Source organism: Hypanus sabinus, chromosome 5 (genome assembly GCF_030144855.1).
Source record: "Hypanus sabinus isolate sHypSab1 chromosome 5, sHypSab1.hap1, whole genome shotgun sequence".
NCBI classification, from domain to species: Eukaryota; Metazoa; Chordata; class Chondrichthyes; order Myliobatiformes; family Dasyatidae; genus Hypanus; species Hypanus sabinus.
Window position 1 is genome coordinate 153,056,970 of NC_082710.1, and position 20,074 is coordinate 153,077,043.

The 20,074-nt window shown below is 43.1% G+C and overlaps 1 protein-coding gene across 3 annotated transcripts in view; it reads right to left on the reverse strand.

The window, feature by feature from the left end:
- Positions 1 to 5,598: 5,598 nt before the first annotated feature.
- The window catches only part of LOC132394465 (major histocompatibility complex class I-related gene protein-like), a 28,771-nt gene continuing 14,295 nt past the window's right edge, over positions 5,599 to 20,074 (reverse strand). The window contains exons 4-6 of one of the 3 annotated variants that reach the window (XM_059970658.1): positions 15,589 to 15,864; positions 13,190 to 13,290; positions 5,599 to 12,166 (exon numbers count right to left, since the gene is read on the reverse strand). In XM_059970658.1, coding sequence (XP_059826641.1) covers positions 13,214 to 13,290; positions 15,589 to 15,864 — 353 coding nt within the window. In that variant the 3' untranslated portion in view covers positions 5,599 to 12,166; positions 13,190 to 13,213. Of the gene's footprint in view, positions 12,167 to 13,177; positions 13,291 to 15,588; positions 15,865 to 20,074 lie in introns of all 3 variants that reach the window. The other 2 variants (XM_059970659.1, XM_059970657.1) reach the window with 2 other exon arrangements.

Below are 20,074 nucleotides of genomic sequence, written 5' to 3' on the forward strand. Positions count from 1 at the left end.
AGGGTGGCTGTAGGCAAGTGGGGGGAGGGAGAGGGATAGGTGCAGATTGGGGAGCAATGAGTTTGCTGGGAAGTCCGCACTGGCGTCTGGCAGTGTGTTGTATGAAGTATAATCCTAGTTGTCCAGGAGCGGGGGCGCAAGATACGAGTTCCGCAGAATCGAGTGGATAGAGCCTCGTGAGTGTACAGTCGCTAGAATTTAGAGCAGAATCTAAAATTCTGGGGGATCTCGTGTGGAGGGAAGTGGACAGTCGACATTTTGGAATCTTATCTCTACTCTCAGTCCTTCACCTAGCTGGCTACCTGCCCTTTAACCTTCCAGTCTAGAGGAAGTATCTCGACCCAAAACGTCGTCTGTGCATTTCCCTCAATAGATGCAGCCTGACCCGCTCAGTTCTTGCATCAGTTTTGTTTTACAGCAGGGGTTCCCAACCTGGGGTCCATGGACCACTTGCTTAATGGTACTGGTCGATGGAATTAAAAAGATTGGGAACCCCTGTTTTATACAGTGGCTGGTGACGGTTTTTGGCGAGCATCTACTGAGAGGATCCTGGAAACCTGCCCAGAGACATGTCGGTGACTGGGCGTTGCTGCCTGCGCCCCCCTGTCGCTGTCTGCACGTGTCCACATCCTTACATGAAGAGGTTTGGCTCCGCACCCTGCCTCTGCACATCCTGTACCTGGCCGGCTGTCTACCGCCCCACCTCCCTCCCTCCCTCTCTCCACACTCCGGAGCAGCGGCGGGGCTGTTTATTTCTGCAGGAAGATTTTTAATTACAGGAGTTCTTACTGGTTGTTCCTTGTAGAGAGCGCTATTTATCCCCGAATTGCCTCCGTGAATTTTATCTGCGCCCTCAGCAGTTTATTGGCAAACGAGTAGATTTGTCGAGGTGCGGTGACACCGCAATGGAGAGTCGGAACGAACTGGGATCGCTCCTTTTTACCATATTGTCTCTCTGCGGGAAGCCAGGCTGGGAAGGCAAGGCTGTGTGATTGTTTTAAAGGACTGTGGTTGCGATTTGGAAACTCACCGCTAATCTCGAGAGATCCCAGGCTCTCCATTAAAGATCCTCCATTAGACTGGAGAACGGCTACATCGCACTGATACAGAGGAAGTCCAAGATGCTGGGGAATTTCTGGAGTCTATAAGTTCGGGATAAAATTATCACTGAAAAATGTTCAACTGGTCTTTGAGATTTGTCGCGGATTCCAAAAGATCTCTTTTCTCTATGAAGTTTAACAGCAGTTGGCAGATCTACATAAGGTGCATTACCGCCACCTACTGAATTGGGGTGTGGAGTAAAGAGACGGGACTAATATCCACGATATCACCTCACCCCCCACCCCCCGCCCCCCAACACAAACCATCACCAAGAAATCCTCAAATAATATCAAAATGAAAGTTAATGCTCACTTAAACACATGAGATGGCAGTGGTATCATAACAAACTTTCTACGTTCACCTGTGTGCCAAAGATCGCAATTCAGCAATAAGATGTTTCCTTTCCACCTCTTAGGAACTACATTCAAACAATGTATGCTGCACTGTTTCTTGACAAATATACTCACTGCAGATGCTAATGTCATGCATATTATTCAACTTAGTATTTCCAATATGTAAATGTATAAGTGTGACTTCTTTCATTTCATACCCATCTGCTAGTTGAGTTCCCACCATCCTATGAATTTTATTTAAAAGCCATTGTTTTATTTCCTTATCCCAACTAAAAAGGTACTTCACCTATTTATCCCACTAATAGTGCTATTTGGGAAATTTAATAGTACCACAACATAATCTAAATGCCTGAGCTTGAATTTTATCTAGAGTCTTTAAGACTTCTAGTGAGGCTGATCCATAAGTAACACATCCATAATCAAACAGATCTGATTAAAGCAATATACATTTATTTAACTGACCTCCTACTCACACCCAACTAAGCAACTGAGCACATTAACGGCTTTTTATATTTCTCTGGAATCTTATTCACATACACTTTTCATGTTACCCTTGAATCTATCCACATATCTACCACAAACATAAAACTTCATCAGTATCTCTTGTTTAAGTGGTGTAATATATAACTTGAGATCATGTCTGGGTGTAATGTTCCTTTCAGAAAAACAAATAAATTTGGACCATGCAAGAGAAAATTTAAACACACACGGACATCACACAGACCTCCTCTCCAGCATTAACTCAAAAGAGTCCGGATTGTAGCTAAGGGTGGATCCAGCCTTTCTGATGAGTCTATTTAGGCTTTTTGCATCATCAGCACTGATGCTGCTCCCCCAACGTAAAGCAGCAAAGGAGACTTGCTACAACAGACTGGTAAGTGATTTCCAAAATCCTGCTGCACACATTGAAGGATCTCAGCTTCACTAAATTTCAACCCACAATTGACTCGTAAACAACCCAAAACTCCAAAAGTCTACTGAATATGCTATCCCATTTTTGACAAATGTAGCCACTTCTCCAATGCCCATTTTCCAATCATGGCTTATGTTAACATAGTTTTGTATTTTGAAACTTACAGGATTTCAACCAGGTTTCCTGTACACATGACATGAGGTTTATTAGTAAATCTTCAATAAATGTCTTAACCTCTTGACCATTAGCTAACAGACTTGCAGAATTCCATTGTAAGATTAAAAAGCCATTAAAAACTCTCCTTTGAAATGTGAACATTTTTACTCCTTGAATAGCTTCTGGAGTCTCTTGTCTCAATGTTTTCTTCTGCTTTTTATTTAGTCCTATTTTAGTTTGTGCTGTGCAATTTACCACATCTGTCATGAAAGTTTATCAACAATCAGAGAATCCCTTATTATATATTAATGCACTTTACACAATGCCATTAAACTATCTGCATTCTGGATATTAATAGATCCCATTGACACTGTCTTCTATACTTTCTGCAGAGCCTCTGCATATGATATGCCTATTTCCATCCAAACACATAAATATGCAGGACATCCCGGATAATCAAGTTACCTTTTCCTTGACAGTTGCTACAATTTAGCCTAATGCTTTCTCCACTATTGCCATAATCACCACATCTACCACATTGCTTTTTACCCTTACACACTGCTACTACACGACTGAACAAGATTTAACTTGGCCATGGATACATCTAGAGGCACTCCAGAGATTACACCCCAAAGCCATTTTGTATAATTACTTGGTGTTATTTTCTTCCTCCCACTGCTTTGAACCCCCAAAGTTTTCTCACATTGCTTTCTATCCTTGTAATATCTCTATAAAGGTTTTGCATGCACAATATTTCACAATTTTTCAGATCGATAGTTGCTATGATTGGATTTATATTGGAGGCAGATCCACATTCAAAACCTTAAACTCTTCCTTCTTTTAGTTAAATCCTGTCGACTGCCATCGTCACTGGAAGATAAGCCTCTACAATCTTCAAAGAGCTTTTTGTTTCTCAGTTTCCCAGAAATCTGCCATTTGCCTTCCTCCATACACCTCCCAGTCGCTACCGCCGAGGTCCCCGTTCCTTCCTGCCATCTCTACCCCCTCCTGCCTGACAGAAAACTCCCAACGGTGGGCTTAGTCCATTGTTCCAACCCCAGTCAGCTTAATTAGCTTGGTGGATGACTTGCAAGCATACACAAACCTTCCCAGCCCCTCAGATGCCCAAGGATGACAACCGCATCACCTTAAGGCAGACATCACACAAAAACCACTGATTTCCCTCAGGGTAGCAAACACCTCCTCCTCTGTAATCTGTCCAGGGTCCATGAAGTTGATGCTGCCTTGCCTCACTTCTGTTAAGTCTGTGTCTATCTCCTGAGTAAATAAAGATGGAAAGAATGTATTTAAGATTTCTCCCATCTGTTTCAGCTCCACACTCAGATTACTATTCTGATCTTCCAGTGGACCAATGTTGTCCCTTGCAATCCTTTTGCTCTTAATATATCTATAGTATCCTTTGGGATTCTCCTTGACCTTCTCTGCTTGAGCAACTTTATGTCTTAGCCTTACTGATTTCTTTCTTGTGTTCTCTTGCATTTCTTGTACTCCATCAGCACCTCATTTGTTTCCCCACTGCTGATGCCTGCTCGACACTTTCTTTTTTCTCTTAACCTGGGGCTCAACATTTCTTGAAACCCAAGGCTCCCTGCACTTCTTATCTTTACCTTTTATTTAGCAAGTACATACAGCTTTGTACTCTCAAAATTTGTTTTTGAAGGCCTCTCACTTTCCAAGTACTCCTTTGCAAAAAAATAGGATGTCACAATCCACACTTACCAGATTCTTTCTTGTACCATCAAAATTAGACTTTCTCCAAGTTAGAATCTCAACCAGTGGACTGGACCTATCTTTTTGCTTATTTACCTTGAAACTAATGGCATTATGGGCACTGGATGCAAAGTGTTCCCCTATATAAACTAATGTCACCTGCCCTGTGTCATTGTGTGTGTGTGTGTGTGTGTGTGTGTGTGTGTGTGTGTGTGTGTGTGTGTGTGTGTGTGTGTGTGTGTGTGTGTGTGTGTGTGTGTATGTGTGTGTGTGTGTGTGTGTGTGTGTGTGTGTGTGTGTGTGTGTGGCCTTCATTGGTCATGGTCAACCATGGGTACTGCACCTCTGGTAGTCACTGCAGTGGCCTCTTCAGGGCGCAAGCCGGGGCAGAATTGATATGGAGATCCATCTGTGCCCATGCAGTGGGACCCCTCTCTCCATGCTGATGACAGGTCCAGAGGAACAACGAAAGTTGATACAGTTTGGTGCCTGCAGCATTGCAGGAGTTGCTGTGCCGGTTCTGGGTACAGCAGTCAGCCGCTTTCGGGACTCTGATTCTGGATTTTTCCTCGAGGTTTACCCCAAACCCTTTCCCATGAGCAGGTATAGTTGCACGGCAGCGGAGGTTTGAAATTTGAGTTTTCCTTCTCCGACATGAGCTACCATCCATGGTTAATGAGCCCCACCTGTCCAGTCATTCCCTAATAGCAGATCAAGTATCCATAATGCCATAAGACATAGGAGCAGCATTAGGCCATCTGATCCATCGAGTCTTCTCCGGCATTCAATCATGGCTGATCCTTTTTTTTTCTCCTCCTCAACCCTAGTTCACGGCCTTCTCCCCATAACATTTGATGCTAAGTCCAATCAAGAACCTATCAATCTCTGCCTTAAGTACACCCAGCGACCTGGCCTCCACAGCTGCCTGTGGCAACAGATTCCGCAAATTCACCACCTTTGAGGGGAACGGCCACAGGGGTGCTCTGCTGTAACTGCCTATTTCTATTTTCCGAACTCCTGCAGCTTCGGGGTGCATACTACCTGTAACTTTGATCAATTATCCGCTCAGTCTCCTGTATAATCCAAAGGTCATCCAGTTCCTGCTCCAGATCCCTAACACTGTCTTTAAGGAGCTGCAGGCAGATGCACTTCACGCAGGTGTAGATCTCCGGGAGATTCTGGGTCTCCCAGTTCTCCAACATCTGGCACGAAGAGCACATTACAGCCATTTAAATAGTATAGTAAAAGAGGATTAAAAAAAAACAAAAAGCAAACGTTAACAGACACCTTATTGTCCCACCCAACCTCAATTTAACTGTATATTGCTTAAAGGCAAATTACACACTGCAGATTGCAGTGAGAGTAATTCAAAAGAGATATATTTGGAAGTATTGTACATAGCACACAGAATGTCGCCATGATTCACCGGCACCATATTGCAGCTTTAGCAAACCCCATTTTTAGAGTCACCCCATAATGTATGTGTGGCGTGTCATGGCGAAGGCCTCTTCCATGTCCGACCTGACATGGGAGACATCCAACCCTCTCTTCTGCACTTAGTCGATGATATCCCTGAGTAGCTCGAGTCTGTCAGAGATTTTCCTGCTCGGTACAGAATACTGAAGAGAAGTGCTGCGGGAGCTCTGCGCTGTCAGAGCAGCGGTATTTAGTGACTTCAGCAGTGGTCGGAGACAATACTGAGAGAGCACTGCAGAGTGAAGCGATCGGCACTGATGGGCTTGTTGAGGCTTCTGTCGGTCAGCGTTGACCATGGATGTGGCATCCTAGCTGTCCAGATACGCAAGCCTGGGCAATACAATGTGGAGAACGAGCTGTTGCCCATGTAGCAAGCTCTCTCTCTCTCTCTCTCTCCGGGCATCTGATGAACCGAGAGGAACAGCAGAGACCGATACACTTTGGCACCAGCTGAGTCGCGGGATTTGCCAGTCAGCGATAAACTCAATGTACGGACTGCAGCTCCAGATTTTTCCCTCAGGGTTTACTCCCAAAGCCTTCCCCATGAGTGGGTATAGCTGCAAGGCATCAGAGGTTTGAGATCAGAGTTTTCCTTCTCCTAGATCAATTGCCAAGCAGGGCTGGCGAGCCGCATCTGCCTGAGGTGACTGGTTTTAAAGTGACAGTACGGTAACCCAGCTTTGGTCTTTCTCCTGTCAGTAGAAACAGTTCCGCTGGGCGAGGTAGCTGAACCACACAGGAAGATCAGGAACTGGACTGGGTTGTCAGGCTATTTGAGTCGCACCCCATTAGACAGTGGCAGCGTATCCCCATTGCCACCCCGGCGATAGCAACCTTAAGGAACTAACTGATGGACGTCCGCACTGTTACAAGGACAATAAAGTAACAATCCAATAATCAACTGACTGGCTTTGCAGCGATCACAAAGGTTCAGTATCCAGCTCAGCAGTTAATGTTTGCCGGGCTCCCTCTCACTCACTGAAGCCCTGCTTCTTCCGGTCCATCACTGAAACCCGTTTCCTGCGCACCCTTTCTGCTTGGCTGGTTCATGGCAAAATGTATTCTCATATTATGTAATAGTTCTTACAAACGAGTTAAGAGGCTGGTGAGGTACCAATGCAAATAATCCTGAGAACCTGCGGATCGAACCCCACCAGAAAACACCAGAACATATGAAGGTTTCAATATGCAGGTCGTTCCCGGGTCCTGTGAACTGGCCATCACCCGAATTCCTTTGTGTGTGGGAAAGGATTGCGGGAACAGGAGAGACGGGAGAACGATGTAGACACGGGAACAGCGGCCGCCAGAGGGCTACTTCCATGCCTGGTGTCCCTGGAGAAGGCGTCTAAGTGTCCATGGCTTTTTCAGGGACCGACGGGCACCTCAGGGGCTCAAGTGCGTTTGGACAGTGACTTCTTCTTCTGCTTATCGTGGAGAGTGACGACCGTATTATAATATGAAATTGTAAATAGTGTGTTTGTCCTGTAAAACGTATAATATTGTATTCTTGTGATATTGTAATGGTATATATAAACCTTGGTTTAAATATAAAGTGCGTCCATCAGCTGGCCTATTTGACTCAGTGAGCGAAGGAGCGAGTCTCCTCAGCTCCACCCAGAACCCAATTAGTGCAACTTTGGGTGGGGAGCGAGCAGGCACGGTAGATGCCCCGTATCCTCCCGGCAGAAGGTGCCCGCAGCTCCGTATAAGCCCCAATACACCCCGGTCTGGAAAATGCTCGATTGCACGAGTGTCTTTAAGTGTCCATAAGTCGAGCGTTTGTAACTGGGGAGTGCCTGTTCCGCGAACATAAGAAAGAACCCCCAAGAATTCCAGCAGCACAAGCGAAGTGCTGAAGGAACTCCAGAGGCCAGGACCCAGGTGAATCTCCACCGCATTCCCTCCATAGTAAGTCCTGTGAAGCTCCGATATCCCAGCACGCTCAAGACTTCAGAGGAACCAGACAATCAGATTTTCACGAGTACTGAATGTAACCCAATTTAATATCCCAGTGTGTAGTTACCTCTTTTAAAGATCTTACGCAATGTTATGATAAATTTTCCCGTGATTCCGGAAGAGTGGACGGCATCAGGAGCCTGGTCAATTTACAGGGAGCGTGGTATCCGGGACACTAACAAGTTTCTGGGGGAGGCCGAGAACAGGAACTCCGGTAGTGTTCCGGGGACCCTGTGAATTCAGTAGAGAATAACGGGTGAGTTTGAAGGGAACACAGAAAATAGACATTTTATTGGGAAAACAGAAGTAGAGACCCAAGTGAGTCTCCTCGAACTATGGGAATTGAGGCAACAGTGAGGTTCAGGGAGCAGGGGATATGTTATATGTGACCCAGATGCTGATATATCAGATTAATCAAAATCTTACCTTGTATAGCTCCGCCCTGGAGTATGAACACCCAATTTTTGGACAAACATGAATGAACTAACTAACGAAATTTCAATTTGTCTGAAGGTTTCCTGTAATTTTTAAAACAATTTTAGGACTTCCATCACTTTAGAGCTGAGATTCATGGTTGAGTTTGTGAGCTGAATCTAGTGATCTGGCTTTAACCAATGTAGTCAGAGCCTGACCATGCATGCAGGCACTTCAAGATGGGGCTAAGGAACCTGAAACAGGAGTGACAGGGTTTGTGGTGGCTATAGCAGCAAAAGAAATTGCAATCAGCAAAAGAACATCTGATAAGTTAATGGTGTATGCAGTGGAGATGCTAGCAGTGTTGGTTCCGTTGCATTGGGTGGAGAAAGCTAGACTAGTCAAAGCATTGATATGCTCAGATTCATCCTCAGTTCTAGCAAGATTAAGGTCTTCTCACTCAAACAGCCGGCAAGATGTACTTCATGAAGTCCTTCAGTCAGTCACAAGAGTTGCAAATCAGAGAGGTCCGGTTAATCTGCTATGGGTTCCAGCTCATGGAGGGGTGAAGGGGAATGAGAGGGTGGATGAGTTGGCAAAGAGGGTGTTAAAGAAAGAAAATATAGAAATGCACATTAGTATCAGTAAAGCAGAGGTTAAGTGTGTTATCTGGGGAAAAATCAACCAAATGTGGCAAGAAAGATGGGACAAGGAGGGGAAAGGGAGGCATTTATATCAAATACAAAAAAGTTTTGCAGGTACTATGGTAGGTAGTAGATACAGAAGAGAGGAAATTGTGTGGACTAGGTTAAGGTTGGGGCACTGTGCACTAAACCAAACATTGTAATTGATAGGGAAACACCAGACAGGACTGTGTGAGGAATGTCAGGAAGAGGAGTCAGTAGAATATGTAGTTCTAAGTTGCAGCAAGTATGGGATACAGAGAGAGATGATGAGAATTAATCTAAGGGAATTGGGGGAGCAGGAATTCACAATAAAAGGGTTGCTGACAATGGATGAGAGAGCACAGTTTAGGGTATTTTTAGCTTTCTTAAGGGGTACAGGGGTTTTTGTTTTTTTATAGGATATGATGGATAAACAGGAATGGGGTACTAGGATGGCTAAAGATGGGAGGATAAAGTGTAGGTTAGGGTATGTGTTTGTGGGATTGGGTGAAGGGATTTAGAATGTGAGACTATTGCACATTCCGGAGCAGAAGGTGGCGGTAGTGCGCCACTAAGCTGGGTGCCAACCACTGTAAAACAAGGATAGAGAGAGAGAGTGCTCGCTTTCCCATTTCTGTTCAAAGTAAAGATATTATCAGAGTATGTATATGTTACCATATACAACCCTGAGTTTGGATTTCTATTGGGCATACACTGAATCCAAGAAACTCAATAGAATTATCTAACCAAAAATCTGTTCAAAAAAGCTGTGATGCAGCCAGACAATATACTCTCTACCATCCATCTATAAATGTTTATCAAGGTTTTATATTTCATGCCGAATTTTTGCAAAATTAAGGAAGTAGAAGCACTGCTGTGCTTTCTTCATAATGGCACTTATGGCTAGGCCCAGGACAGATAATCTGAAATGATAACATAGAGCAATTTAAAGTCACTAACCCTCTCCAGCTTTTATCCCCCAATGAGAACTGACTCATAGACCTCTTGTTTCTTCCTCCTGAAGTCAATAATCAGCCCCGTGATCATGCTGACATTGAGTGAGAAGTTGTTGCTGTGGCACCACTCTGCCAGATTTTCAATCTGCCTCCTATATGTTGATTCATCACCACCTTTAATTCGGCCAACAACTGTGTCATCATCAAACTTACATATGGCATTAGAGTGTGCATAGCCTCACAGTCAAAAGTATAAAGCAAGTACAGCAGGGTGCAAAGCACATAGCGTTGTGGTGTTTCTGTGCTGATGGACATGTTGCTGCCAACCTAAACTGACTGGTGATAACATGCGAGGACATTGAGAATCCAATTGCACACAGAGATATTAAGGCCAAGGTCCTGAAGCTTATTGATTACTTTGGAGGAAGTGATATTATTAAATGCCTAGCTGTACAGTAGTCTATAAAGACTATTGTGATATATGCATCTTTGCAGTCCTGATGTTCCAAAGTTGAGTGAAGAGCCAATGAAATGGCACCTGTTGTGACAATATGCAAATTGGAATGGATCCAAGTGGCTTCTAAGGCATGAGTTGATATGTTTTATCACCAACCTCTCAAAGCACATCATCACAGTGGATGTAAGTGCTACAGGATGATGGTCACAATAGACAATAGACAGTAGATGCAAGGGTGGGCCATTCGGCCCTTCTAGCCAGCACCATTCACTGTGATCATGGCTGATCATGCACAATCAGTACCCCATTCCTGCCCTCTCCCCATATCCCTTGACCCCGCTATCTATGAGAGCTCTATCTAACTCTCCAAGGGTGAGTGGAGAGGTTGTAGTGGGGATTTACCAGGATGCTGCCTGGATTAGTGAGTACGTCTTATGAGGATAGGTTCAGTGAGCTAGGGCTTTTCTCTTTGGAGCAAATGAGGATGAGAGGTAACTTAATAGAGATGTACAGGATGATAAAAGGCATAAGGAAAATAGGTTGAGTGGATAGCCAGAGCTTTTCCCCATGGTGGAAATGGCTAATATGAGGGGGAACAATTTCAAGATGATTATAAGTGAGAAGTCAGGAGGTAAGTTGTTTTTTTTGTTTGTTGTTTTTTTTTTGTTTGTTTTTTTTTTAAATACACAGAGAGCGGTGCACTTAATATTTGACATTTCTAGTCTGGAAAAAACTGACTATCCCATCTCTGCGTGGCTCAGGATTATATATATCTCTACCAGGTCTGCCCTCAACCTCCAATGCTCCAGAAAAAACAATATGAGTTTGCCCAACTAGACAACAGGGAAAGTAACCATGTTTATTCCATTGTGTAATCCTCATATTTTGTAGTCACTCATTCTCCAAATTGCCAAAAAATTCCAGAGTTTCTGCTCATACTATAAACTAAATTTTGGACCCTGCCAATCTCCCATGAAGAAAAGAATTACTCTTGGGTGTCCAGTGTTCAAAACAAGCATTCATACTTCAGAGCAATGATTTGACATTTGGCATTTGTGGTGGAATTAGGACTGGAAGGAGGAACTCAACTCAAGTGGGACCTTACAGACCTTACAGTTCACTGCAACACTGAAACTTGAATACTTTCTCAGATGTAAGAAAAAGTTAAAACATAGCTAAATGGGAGTTCATTAAAGCAGCAGAAGATTCAGCCAACAAGATCCCACAGTGGAAGTAACACTAAACCTATCCTCATAGAGGGATCAGAAGTGGAGAGAATGAGCAATTTCAAGTTCCTGGGTGTCAACATCTCTGAGGACCTAGCATGGACGCAACATATTGATGCAGCTATAAAGAATCCATGACAGTGGCTATATTTCATTAGGAGGTTGAGGAGATTTTGTTGTTCTACTAAAACACTCGAAAACTTCTACAAATGTACAATGGAGAGCATTCTGACTGGCTGCAACAACATCTGTTATGAGGGACTACTCCACAACTTGTAAAATTAGTCAGATCTATCAGGGGTACCAGCCTCCATAGTATCCAAAACATCTTCAAGGAGTGATGCCTTAGGAAGGCTATATCTACCACTGCTCAGGACATGCCACCTTACACTGGAGCCATCAGGAAGGAGGTACAGAATCCTGAAGGCACAGCTTCTTCCCCTCTGCCAACCAATTTCTAAATGGACATTGAACCCATGAACACTACTTCAATACTGTTTTAATTTCTGTAATTTTGCACTACTTATGTTAACTCAATAGTCATATATATACTTTATGTAACTCAGCTTTTTCCTTGGTGTTTATTGTTAGTTTCATTGACTTGCTGCTGTGAAGTTAACAAATCTCAAGACCTATGCCAGTGATATTAAATCTGATTGATTGTGACTAAGCTTGTTGAGGTGTGCAGTCACTCATCACAAAACCTGTTTGAAGCTCCACCCCGTGGTCAGAACTGTGGTTGAATTAGAGCCAAATGCTCACCTGCAAAGGAGAAAAGAGAAGAGATTGAATTGTTATGAAGGATGAGCAGTTCTGATGGGCAGAAGGGTGCAGAGGTGCCCATGTCCTCCCCCCCCCCGGGAGAATTGCAAACCATTACTTTTGTTATGCTGCTTATGAGAGAGAGAGATGGAAAACATGTTGGAACTGGAACATATGCTACTGATAAGGAGGGAGAGGAGAGGCTATTGATTTATTGTTACGTCTTCTGCAAAGGTTGTTTGCCTTGTACCATTCTGCTCATTAACATTCCTCAGTGGACAGCCAGAGTGGGCTGATTTGATGGACACAGTCTCTCAAATGTGGTGGACAATTCAGATGCCGTGAGTGGGGATAAAAGTCAGGTCTGGGAAGACACCCCTCATACATGCCCAGAGACACACTGAGTGTTGAAACCCACGGAAGGTGTGGGGCTTTCGGAGACTGAACCAGGAGGTGAGTCAGTAAAGCTCACAGTGTTACAGCAGGGCCGGTGGGGGCTTGTGTGTGTGTCCACTCATGCCAGAGTGATGAGTCCGCCACAGAAGAACGGTCTAGCTGAAGGACAGAGGGGTCATAACTGAATGGCCACAACAAACAACCCGATGGATCAAGAACACAAAGGAAGGTCTGATCTCTCTCTCTCTCTCTCTCTCTCTCTCTCTCTCACAACAAAACCACCAACAGCTACCTCAGCCTACATGAACTGAACTGAAATTTATACTTATAAACGACAATTCATTATCCCCTAGACAACGATAGAGCTTATTTATATTTGATTATTATTATACCCACACTTTTAGGTTTAGTATTGCTAATGTGTATTATCTGTATATTTGCATTGTTGATATTGTTTTGTATATTTTACTAATAAACACTGTTTAAAATAGTACCACCAGACTCCAACGGATTCTTCTATCTTTGCTGGTTAGACACCCATTTACGGGGTATGTAACAGAATGTACAGTATAATACTGTAGCAGGCTTAACAAAGACATCTGTATGTTTACCCACCTCCAGTGATACCTTGGTTCTCTCCTTGCTGCACCTCTACATCACTCCAAAGATTATCGCAAACACAGTCATCATCCCCAACATGGGACCTGCACAATGGGGCTCACCAACTCCTGTCCACCAAGTAAAGATTGGTAAATTTATAAATGATTTTATTATTGTCACCAGTTACTAGGTACAGTAGAAATACTTGTTTTGCATTCTGTCCATATAGATCATTACATCAGGATATTAAGGTTGTACAAGGGAAAGCAGTAACAGAATGTAAAGGAATGTATTACTTCTACAGAGGATGTGTGGTGCTGGCTGGCAATAAGATGGAAGACTGTTAAAAGTTAAACTGTGAGGTCAGATGTCCATCTTACTATGTTTGGAGACCACTCAGTTTTCTCACAGGAGCAAGACAGAAGTGTTCATTGATCATAATAGTACATGCTTTCAGGCTTTTGTATCTTTTTCCTGATGGGAGCTGGGAGAAATGGGGGGGGAGGGTAATCCTGAGTGGGTGGTATCTTATATATAGGAGGATAGGAGAATGGAAGATGTTTTGAGAAAGGAAGGATGTCATTAGGATGGAGAGGAGTTTCACAAGAATGGTGCCAGGAATTGAATGCTTGAGATACAAGGAGAGACAGGATAGGCAGGGACAATTGTCCCTGGAATGTAGGAGGCTGAGTTATAAAGAGAGGTATATAACATTTTGAGGGGCATAGAAAGAGTGCACAATAATTTTTCAGGGCTTGATGGTATAGGTTTAAGTTAAGAGAGAAAAGATGTAACAGGAACCCGAGGGGCAACATTTTCACCCACAGGGTGGTCATTTTATGGGTGCCAGAAGAAGTGGTTGAGGCAGACAAGTTAACATCTTTTAAAAGATACATCCAACAGCAGGTGGATCTAAAGGGTTTAGAGAGATATGGACCAGGATATATGGGACTTCCTTGAACGGGAATCTTGATTGACAAAGATGTGTGGGGCTGAAGGGTCTGTTTCTCTGCTGCAGAATTCTATGAATCTATGACAATCAAATACTCAACAGCCAGGCAGTGACCACTTGACAGTCAGGTCTTCCCCACAGTCCCAATTGCTTCTTAGTTGTTCTTTCTGTTGAGTTCCTATTGTGTTTCTTTGACCAACAGCTCAACTGCTTCTGTAACAGCTGGTGAGCAGAAGGAACAGATTTAATTCGAGTGGTAAAAGGGCATAGTAAATAATAACTTCCAAATTGGAAATGGGATATGTTCTTGGAATTAAGAAATTTTCAAAGGTGTGTGAGAAGGAGTGGGGCTACTTGAGCAAGTCTTTCAAAGTAGGGAATAGGGTGGTGAAGATAGCCTACAGGATGCTGGATTGCATTGATCAGGGCATCGAATTCAAGAGAAGGGAACTAATGATGCAGCTTTATGGTGGAGATTCTTGATTAGGTCTTTCAAAGAGGTAAATAGAGTGGAGATTCTTGATTAGGTCTTTCAAAGAGGTAAATAGAGTGGTGAAGGAAGTGTACAAGAGACCAATTGACAATGCTTAGAATACAACAGCATGGAAATTATGGTACAGCTTAATAAAACATCAGTGAGAATACATTCCGAGTATTGTTTACAGTTCTGGTCACCAGAGCTGAGGAAAGGTGTGATTGCATTAGACAGAGTGCAGAGGAGATTCACCAGAATGTGGCTCAGATGGATTGGGAAAAGAAAATGGATACACTGGGTTTGTTTTCCTTAGATGGGAGGAGACTGAGGGTGGACCTGATGGAGTTATACAAAATTATTAGGGTTGTAGATAGGAAACACATAGAAAGTGTCCGATGATTTTTTTGATATATATATTAATTCTGTTAATCCACTATTTTCAAATCTGTTTAATATATATACACATTATAGTTGATTTACTTACTTTATATTTCATCTTTCTATATTATCATGCACTGCATTGTTCTGCTGCTGCTAAGATAACAAATTTCACAACACATGCCAGCAACAATAAACCTGATTCTGATTCTGAAGAATGCTGTAGGTTTTGCTTGCTGCAGTTTATGCTTCCACTTCATGTGTTTGCTTGAACTGTAGTAAACTTTTCCCCATAGTAAAGGTGCCTATAACTCGAGGTAGATTTAAGTTGATGACTAAGAAGTTCATAGGGAATCTAGAGATGAATGCTTTCACCAAGGGGGTGTTGGAGTAGGGAAAGGACTGCCTGAGGAGATGGTGGAGGCAGAGACTCTCATAATTTTCAAGATGTATCTAGATGATCGCTTAACTCGTCAAGTTACAGAAGGGGACGGGTTGTGCTTTTGAGAACTAGAGGGTTTGCATTAATCAGGTAGGCTGAAGAGCCTCCTTCTCTGCTACATGAGACCATGAGCCACCACAGGCAGAATGAAGCAAATTCTGTACCAAACAATGACCTACCTCCCTTCAACACCAGTGCCTGTGTCAGGCTGCTGTGCTCGACGCGACAGGCATAGATGTTTGGGTTGTTGCCCTGCAGCTCAATGACTAGTTCCATCCAGTATGTATCATTGTAGTTCGGTAGCACAGTCACCTTGTAGCCCTCAGAAACAACCTGCCCATTCTTCAACCACGTGGCCTTGATAGCACGGGGGTAGAATGGAGTGATGATGCATGAGAGACTCTCGCCTGCAGTAGCTGTTGGCCTCCTTGTCAACACTTGAGCCTCTGGAGCAACTGGGGAAGAATCAAAAATTATGTCACCATCTCAACACAGGCTGATGTTATCTTAGTGTTACAGACTGAAGTTAGAGTGTTCAATGTTGGGATTACTCTCACATCCGTCACTGCCTCAGAATGTGATCTCTCACTATTACACTCACTAAATGATCTGAAATCAGCCTCCCCAGCCCAAACTCATGCAGACGACAGACAGAGATTACGTTCATTCATCTGACCGGTCCAGATCAAGGTCACAGGCACTGTTTCCAATGAAACTGTCATGCAATATCCCAAATTAAGATCATCTTCAAACTGCAAGATGGAGAATGTCCTCAGCACAGCGGTGGTGATCAGAAGGTCTCTCACTGTCCCACACACTGCTCCAAATTGGGAGATCAGTCAATGTCTCAATTTGGGAGAGCCCTCACTCAAAGATTCAAATTACATTAATTATCAAAGTGTGTATACAGAATACAACACTGAAATTATCCTCCAATGCAGCAAAGAAACAAAGAGACACCAAGGAACACCTTCAAAGAAAACATCAAACACCAAACATGCAAAGAGAGAACAGATTGCACAAACAGCAAAGTGAGCTAGCAACACATGGAATATCAAACAGCTGAGCAGGAGTATTTCTGTTCTTAATTGTCCATTCCTCATCTGTTAGGGCACAATAGTGAGAATGACACCAGGGGCAGTGTCTTGTACTGTGTACTGCGTGAGAGATGTGAGGCATCCAGACTCTCGGATAAACACATCTGCACCAGGTGTGTCAAGCTGCAGCTACTCAGAGAATGTGTCAAGGAACTGGACCCGCAGTTCAATGACCTTATCTTCAAATGGGAGAAAAAGGAAGAGATAGATAGGAGCGATAGGGAGGTAGTCACCCTGGGTTGAAGGAGTTAGGTAAATAGGTGACTTTCAGGAATAGGAGGGGAAATGCACAGCCAATGCAGAGTACACCTGTGGTCACTTCTCTCAAAATAAGTGTACCACTTTAGATAATGTTGAGGGCGACAACCTATCGGGGGTAACCATAGTGACCAGGTCTCTGGCACTGAATCTGGTGCTGTGGCTCAGAAGAGCAGAGAGGTGAAGAAGACTGCAGTGTTGATAGGAGATTCCATAGTTAGAAGAATAGAGACAAGATTCTATGGGCACGATGGAGACAGCCAGATGGTATGTTGCCTCCCAGTTGCCTGGATCATGGATGTCCCGGATCAGGTCCATTGCATTTTCAGGAGGGAGGGTGAGCATCCAGAAATCTTGGTGCATATTGGCACCAATGACATGGGTGGAGAAGTTGAGGAGGTCCTGAAGAGAGGTTTTAGGGAGCTGTGTAAAAAGCTGTAAAACAGGACCTCCAGGGTAGTAATCACTGGATTTCTGCCCATGCCACACACCAGTGAGGGGAAGAATAGTATGATTTGGCAGGTGTATGTGTGGCCAAGGAATTAGTGGAAAGAGCAGGGGTTCTCTTCTGGGTATGACCTGTACAAAAGGGACAGGTTACACCTGAACCCAAGGAGGCCCAATATCCTTGCATGCAGCTTAGCTAGAGTTGTTCAGGAGAGTTTAAACTAATTTAACAGGGGGATAGGAACCTGAGTGATAGTGCTGAGGATGGGGTAGTTGGTTTATAAACAGATGCAGTTTATAATAGGACGTAGCAAGGAGAGGATGATGATAGGGCAAAATTGCAATCAACAGGATGAGTTGCAATGTAAAAAGTGGACAAAATCGAAAATGGTGAATACAGGACTAAAGGTGTTATATTTGAATGTGTGCAGTATACGGAATAAGGTCAATGAACTTGTAGCACAGTTACATATTGGCATGTATGATTTTGTGTGCATCACTGATCATGGCTGAAAGAAGATTATAGATGGGATATTAGCATTCAGGGATGTACATTGTATCAAAAGGATAGGCAGGTAGGAAGAGGGGGACGCATTGCTTTGTTGGTAAAAAATGAAATCAAATGAAAATGAAAGGTGATGAAGGGTCAGAAGATATTGAATCATTGTGAGTAAAGCTGAGGAACTTCAAGGGTAAAGAGAACCTGATGAGAGTTATATACAGACCCCTAAACAGCAGTAAGGATGTGGTGCACAAATTACAATGGGGATAGAAAATGCATGCCAAAAAGATAGTGTTACAATAATCATGGGGGATTTCAATATGCAGGTAGATTGGGAAAATCAGTTTGGTGCTGGATCCCAAGAAGTGGAATTTCTAGAATGCTTGTGGGATGGCTTTCTAAAGCAGCTCATGGTTGAGTCCACTGGGGTATCAGCTATTCTGGATAGGGTGTTGTGCAATGAACCAGAATTGTTTACAAAGCTTAAGATAAAGGAACCGTTAGGGGTAAGTGATCATAATATATTAGAATTCACTGTGTAATTTGAGAAGGAGAACTAAAGTCGGGTGCATCAGGATTACAGTGGAGTAAAGGGAATTACAGAAGCATGAGAGAGGAGCTGGCCAAAATTGATTTGAAAAGAACACTGAAAGTGATGATGGCAGAGCATAAGTGGATGGAATTTCTGGAAGCAATTTGGAAGACACAAGATATATACAACCCATAGAGGAAGAAGTATTCCAAAGGCGAGATGACATCAGGTGGGTGTCTAACGAGAAGTCAAAGCCAACATAAAAGCCAAAGAGAGGGATATAATAGAGCAAACTTTAGTGGGAAGTTAGAGAATTGGGAAACTTTTAAAACCCAGCAAAAGCAACTAAGTAAATTATTAAGAAGAAAAAGATGGAATATAAGAGTAAGCTAGCCAATAATAAAGAGGATACAATAAGTTTCTATGGATAAAGTGTAAAAGAGAGGTGAGGTTGGATTTTGGACGGCTGTAAAATGATGCTGGAGAAGTAGTAATTGGGGACAATGAAATAGTGGATGAAATGAGGAAGACACTAGCAGTATGCTGGAAGCTTGAGAGTGTCAGGCAAGCAGGTGTGTGTAAAGTTGCCATTACTAGACAGATGTTTCTTGGGAAAATGAAAGGTCTTAAAGTGACCTGGACAGATAGCGTACATGCCAGAGGTGGCTGAAAAGATTATGGAGGCATTAGTAATGATCTTTCATGAATCTTTAGATTCTGGCATTGTTGCTGAAGATTGGAAAATTGCAAATATCACTCTACTCTTCAAGCAGGGAGAGAAACAGAAGAAAGGAAGTTATAGGCCAGTTAGTCTGACCTCAGTTTTTGGGAAGATTTTGGAGCTGATTGTTCAAGATGGGGTTTTGTGGTACTTGGGGGCAGATGATAAAGTAGGTCGTAGTTCAGATAGTTTCCTCAAGGGAAGATCTATTGGAATTATTTGAAAAAAATAACAAGTCAGATCGACAAAGGAGAATCAGAAGATGTTGTGTACTTCGATTTTCAGAAGGCCTTTGACATGGTGTGACAGAGGTAGAACAAGGAAAGAGGTTTAACTGAGGGAATGTGAGCAATAAGGGACTAAATTAAAAAAGCAGAACAAAAAATGGTGGTAATCTCCAGATTACTACTGAACCACAAGCAAATTGGCATAGGGTTTAGAAGATTAGAGAGTTAAATGTGTGTCTGAAGGATTGGAGTGGGAGAAGTAGGTTTGAATTCACCATAAATTGGCACCAGTATTGGAGAAGAAGGGAGCTGTACCAATGGGACAAGCTCCACCTGAACTGTGATGGGACCTGGACCCTAGTGAATCACATAACCAGGGCTCTGCATAGGGATTTAAATAGTAGGGGGTGGGTTTAGTAGGGGGAAATGGTTGAACAGATTAGAAAAAGTAAAAGAGAAAAGTGTGGATAAAGGTAATGAAAAATCAAAAGATAAAAAAGAGAAAAGTATGAGTGGAGTAAAGAAAAGACAAGTCCAAAAGAGAAAATGATGACAAGGTTTTATAAGCACGAGTGTAGGGGCACTTTATCTGAAAACCCATAGTATTCAAAATGAGGTCTGTGAACTTTTGGCACAAATCAGTACAAAGGGGTATGATTTCATGGGCATTACAGAATTGTGGTTGCAGGGTGGAGAGGATTGGGAAGTAAATATCCAAGGATATCAGGTAATACAGAGGGATAGGCAAGAAGGTAAGGGAGGTGGAGTAGCACTCTGAATTGAGGATGAGATCAGGGTGATAGTGAAAGATGCTGTAAGATCTAATTAGCAGAATTTTGAATCCATCTGGGTAGAGTTTAGGAATAGAAAAGAGAAAAAAT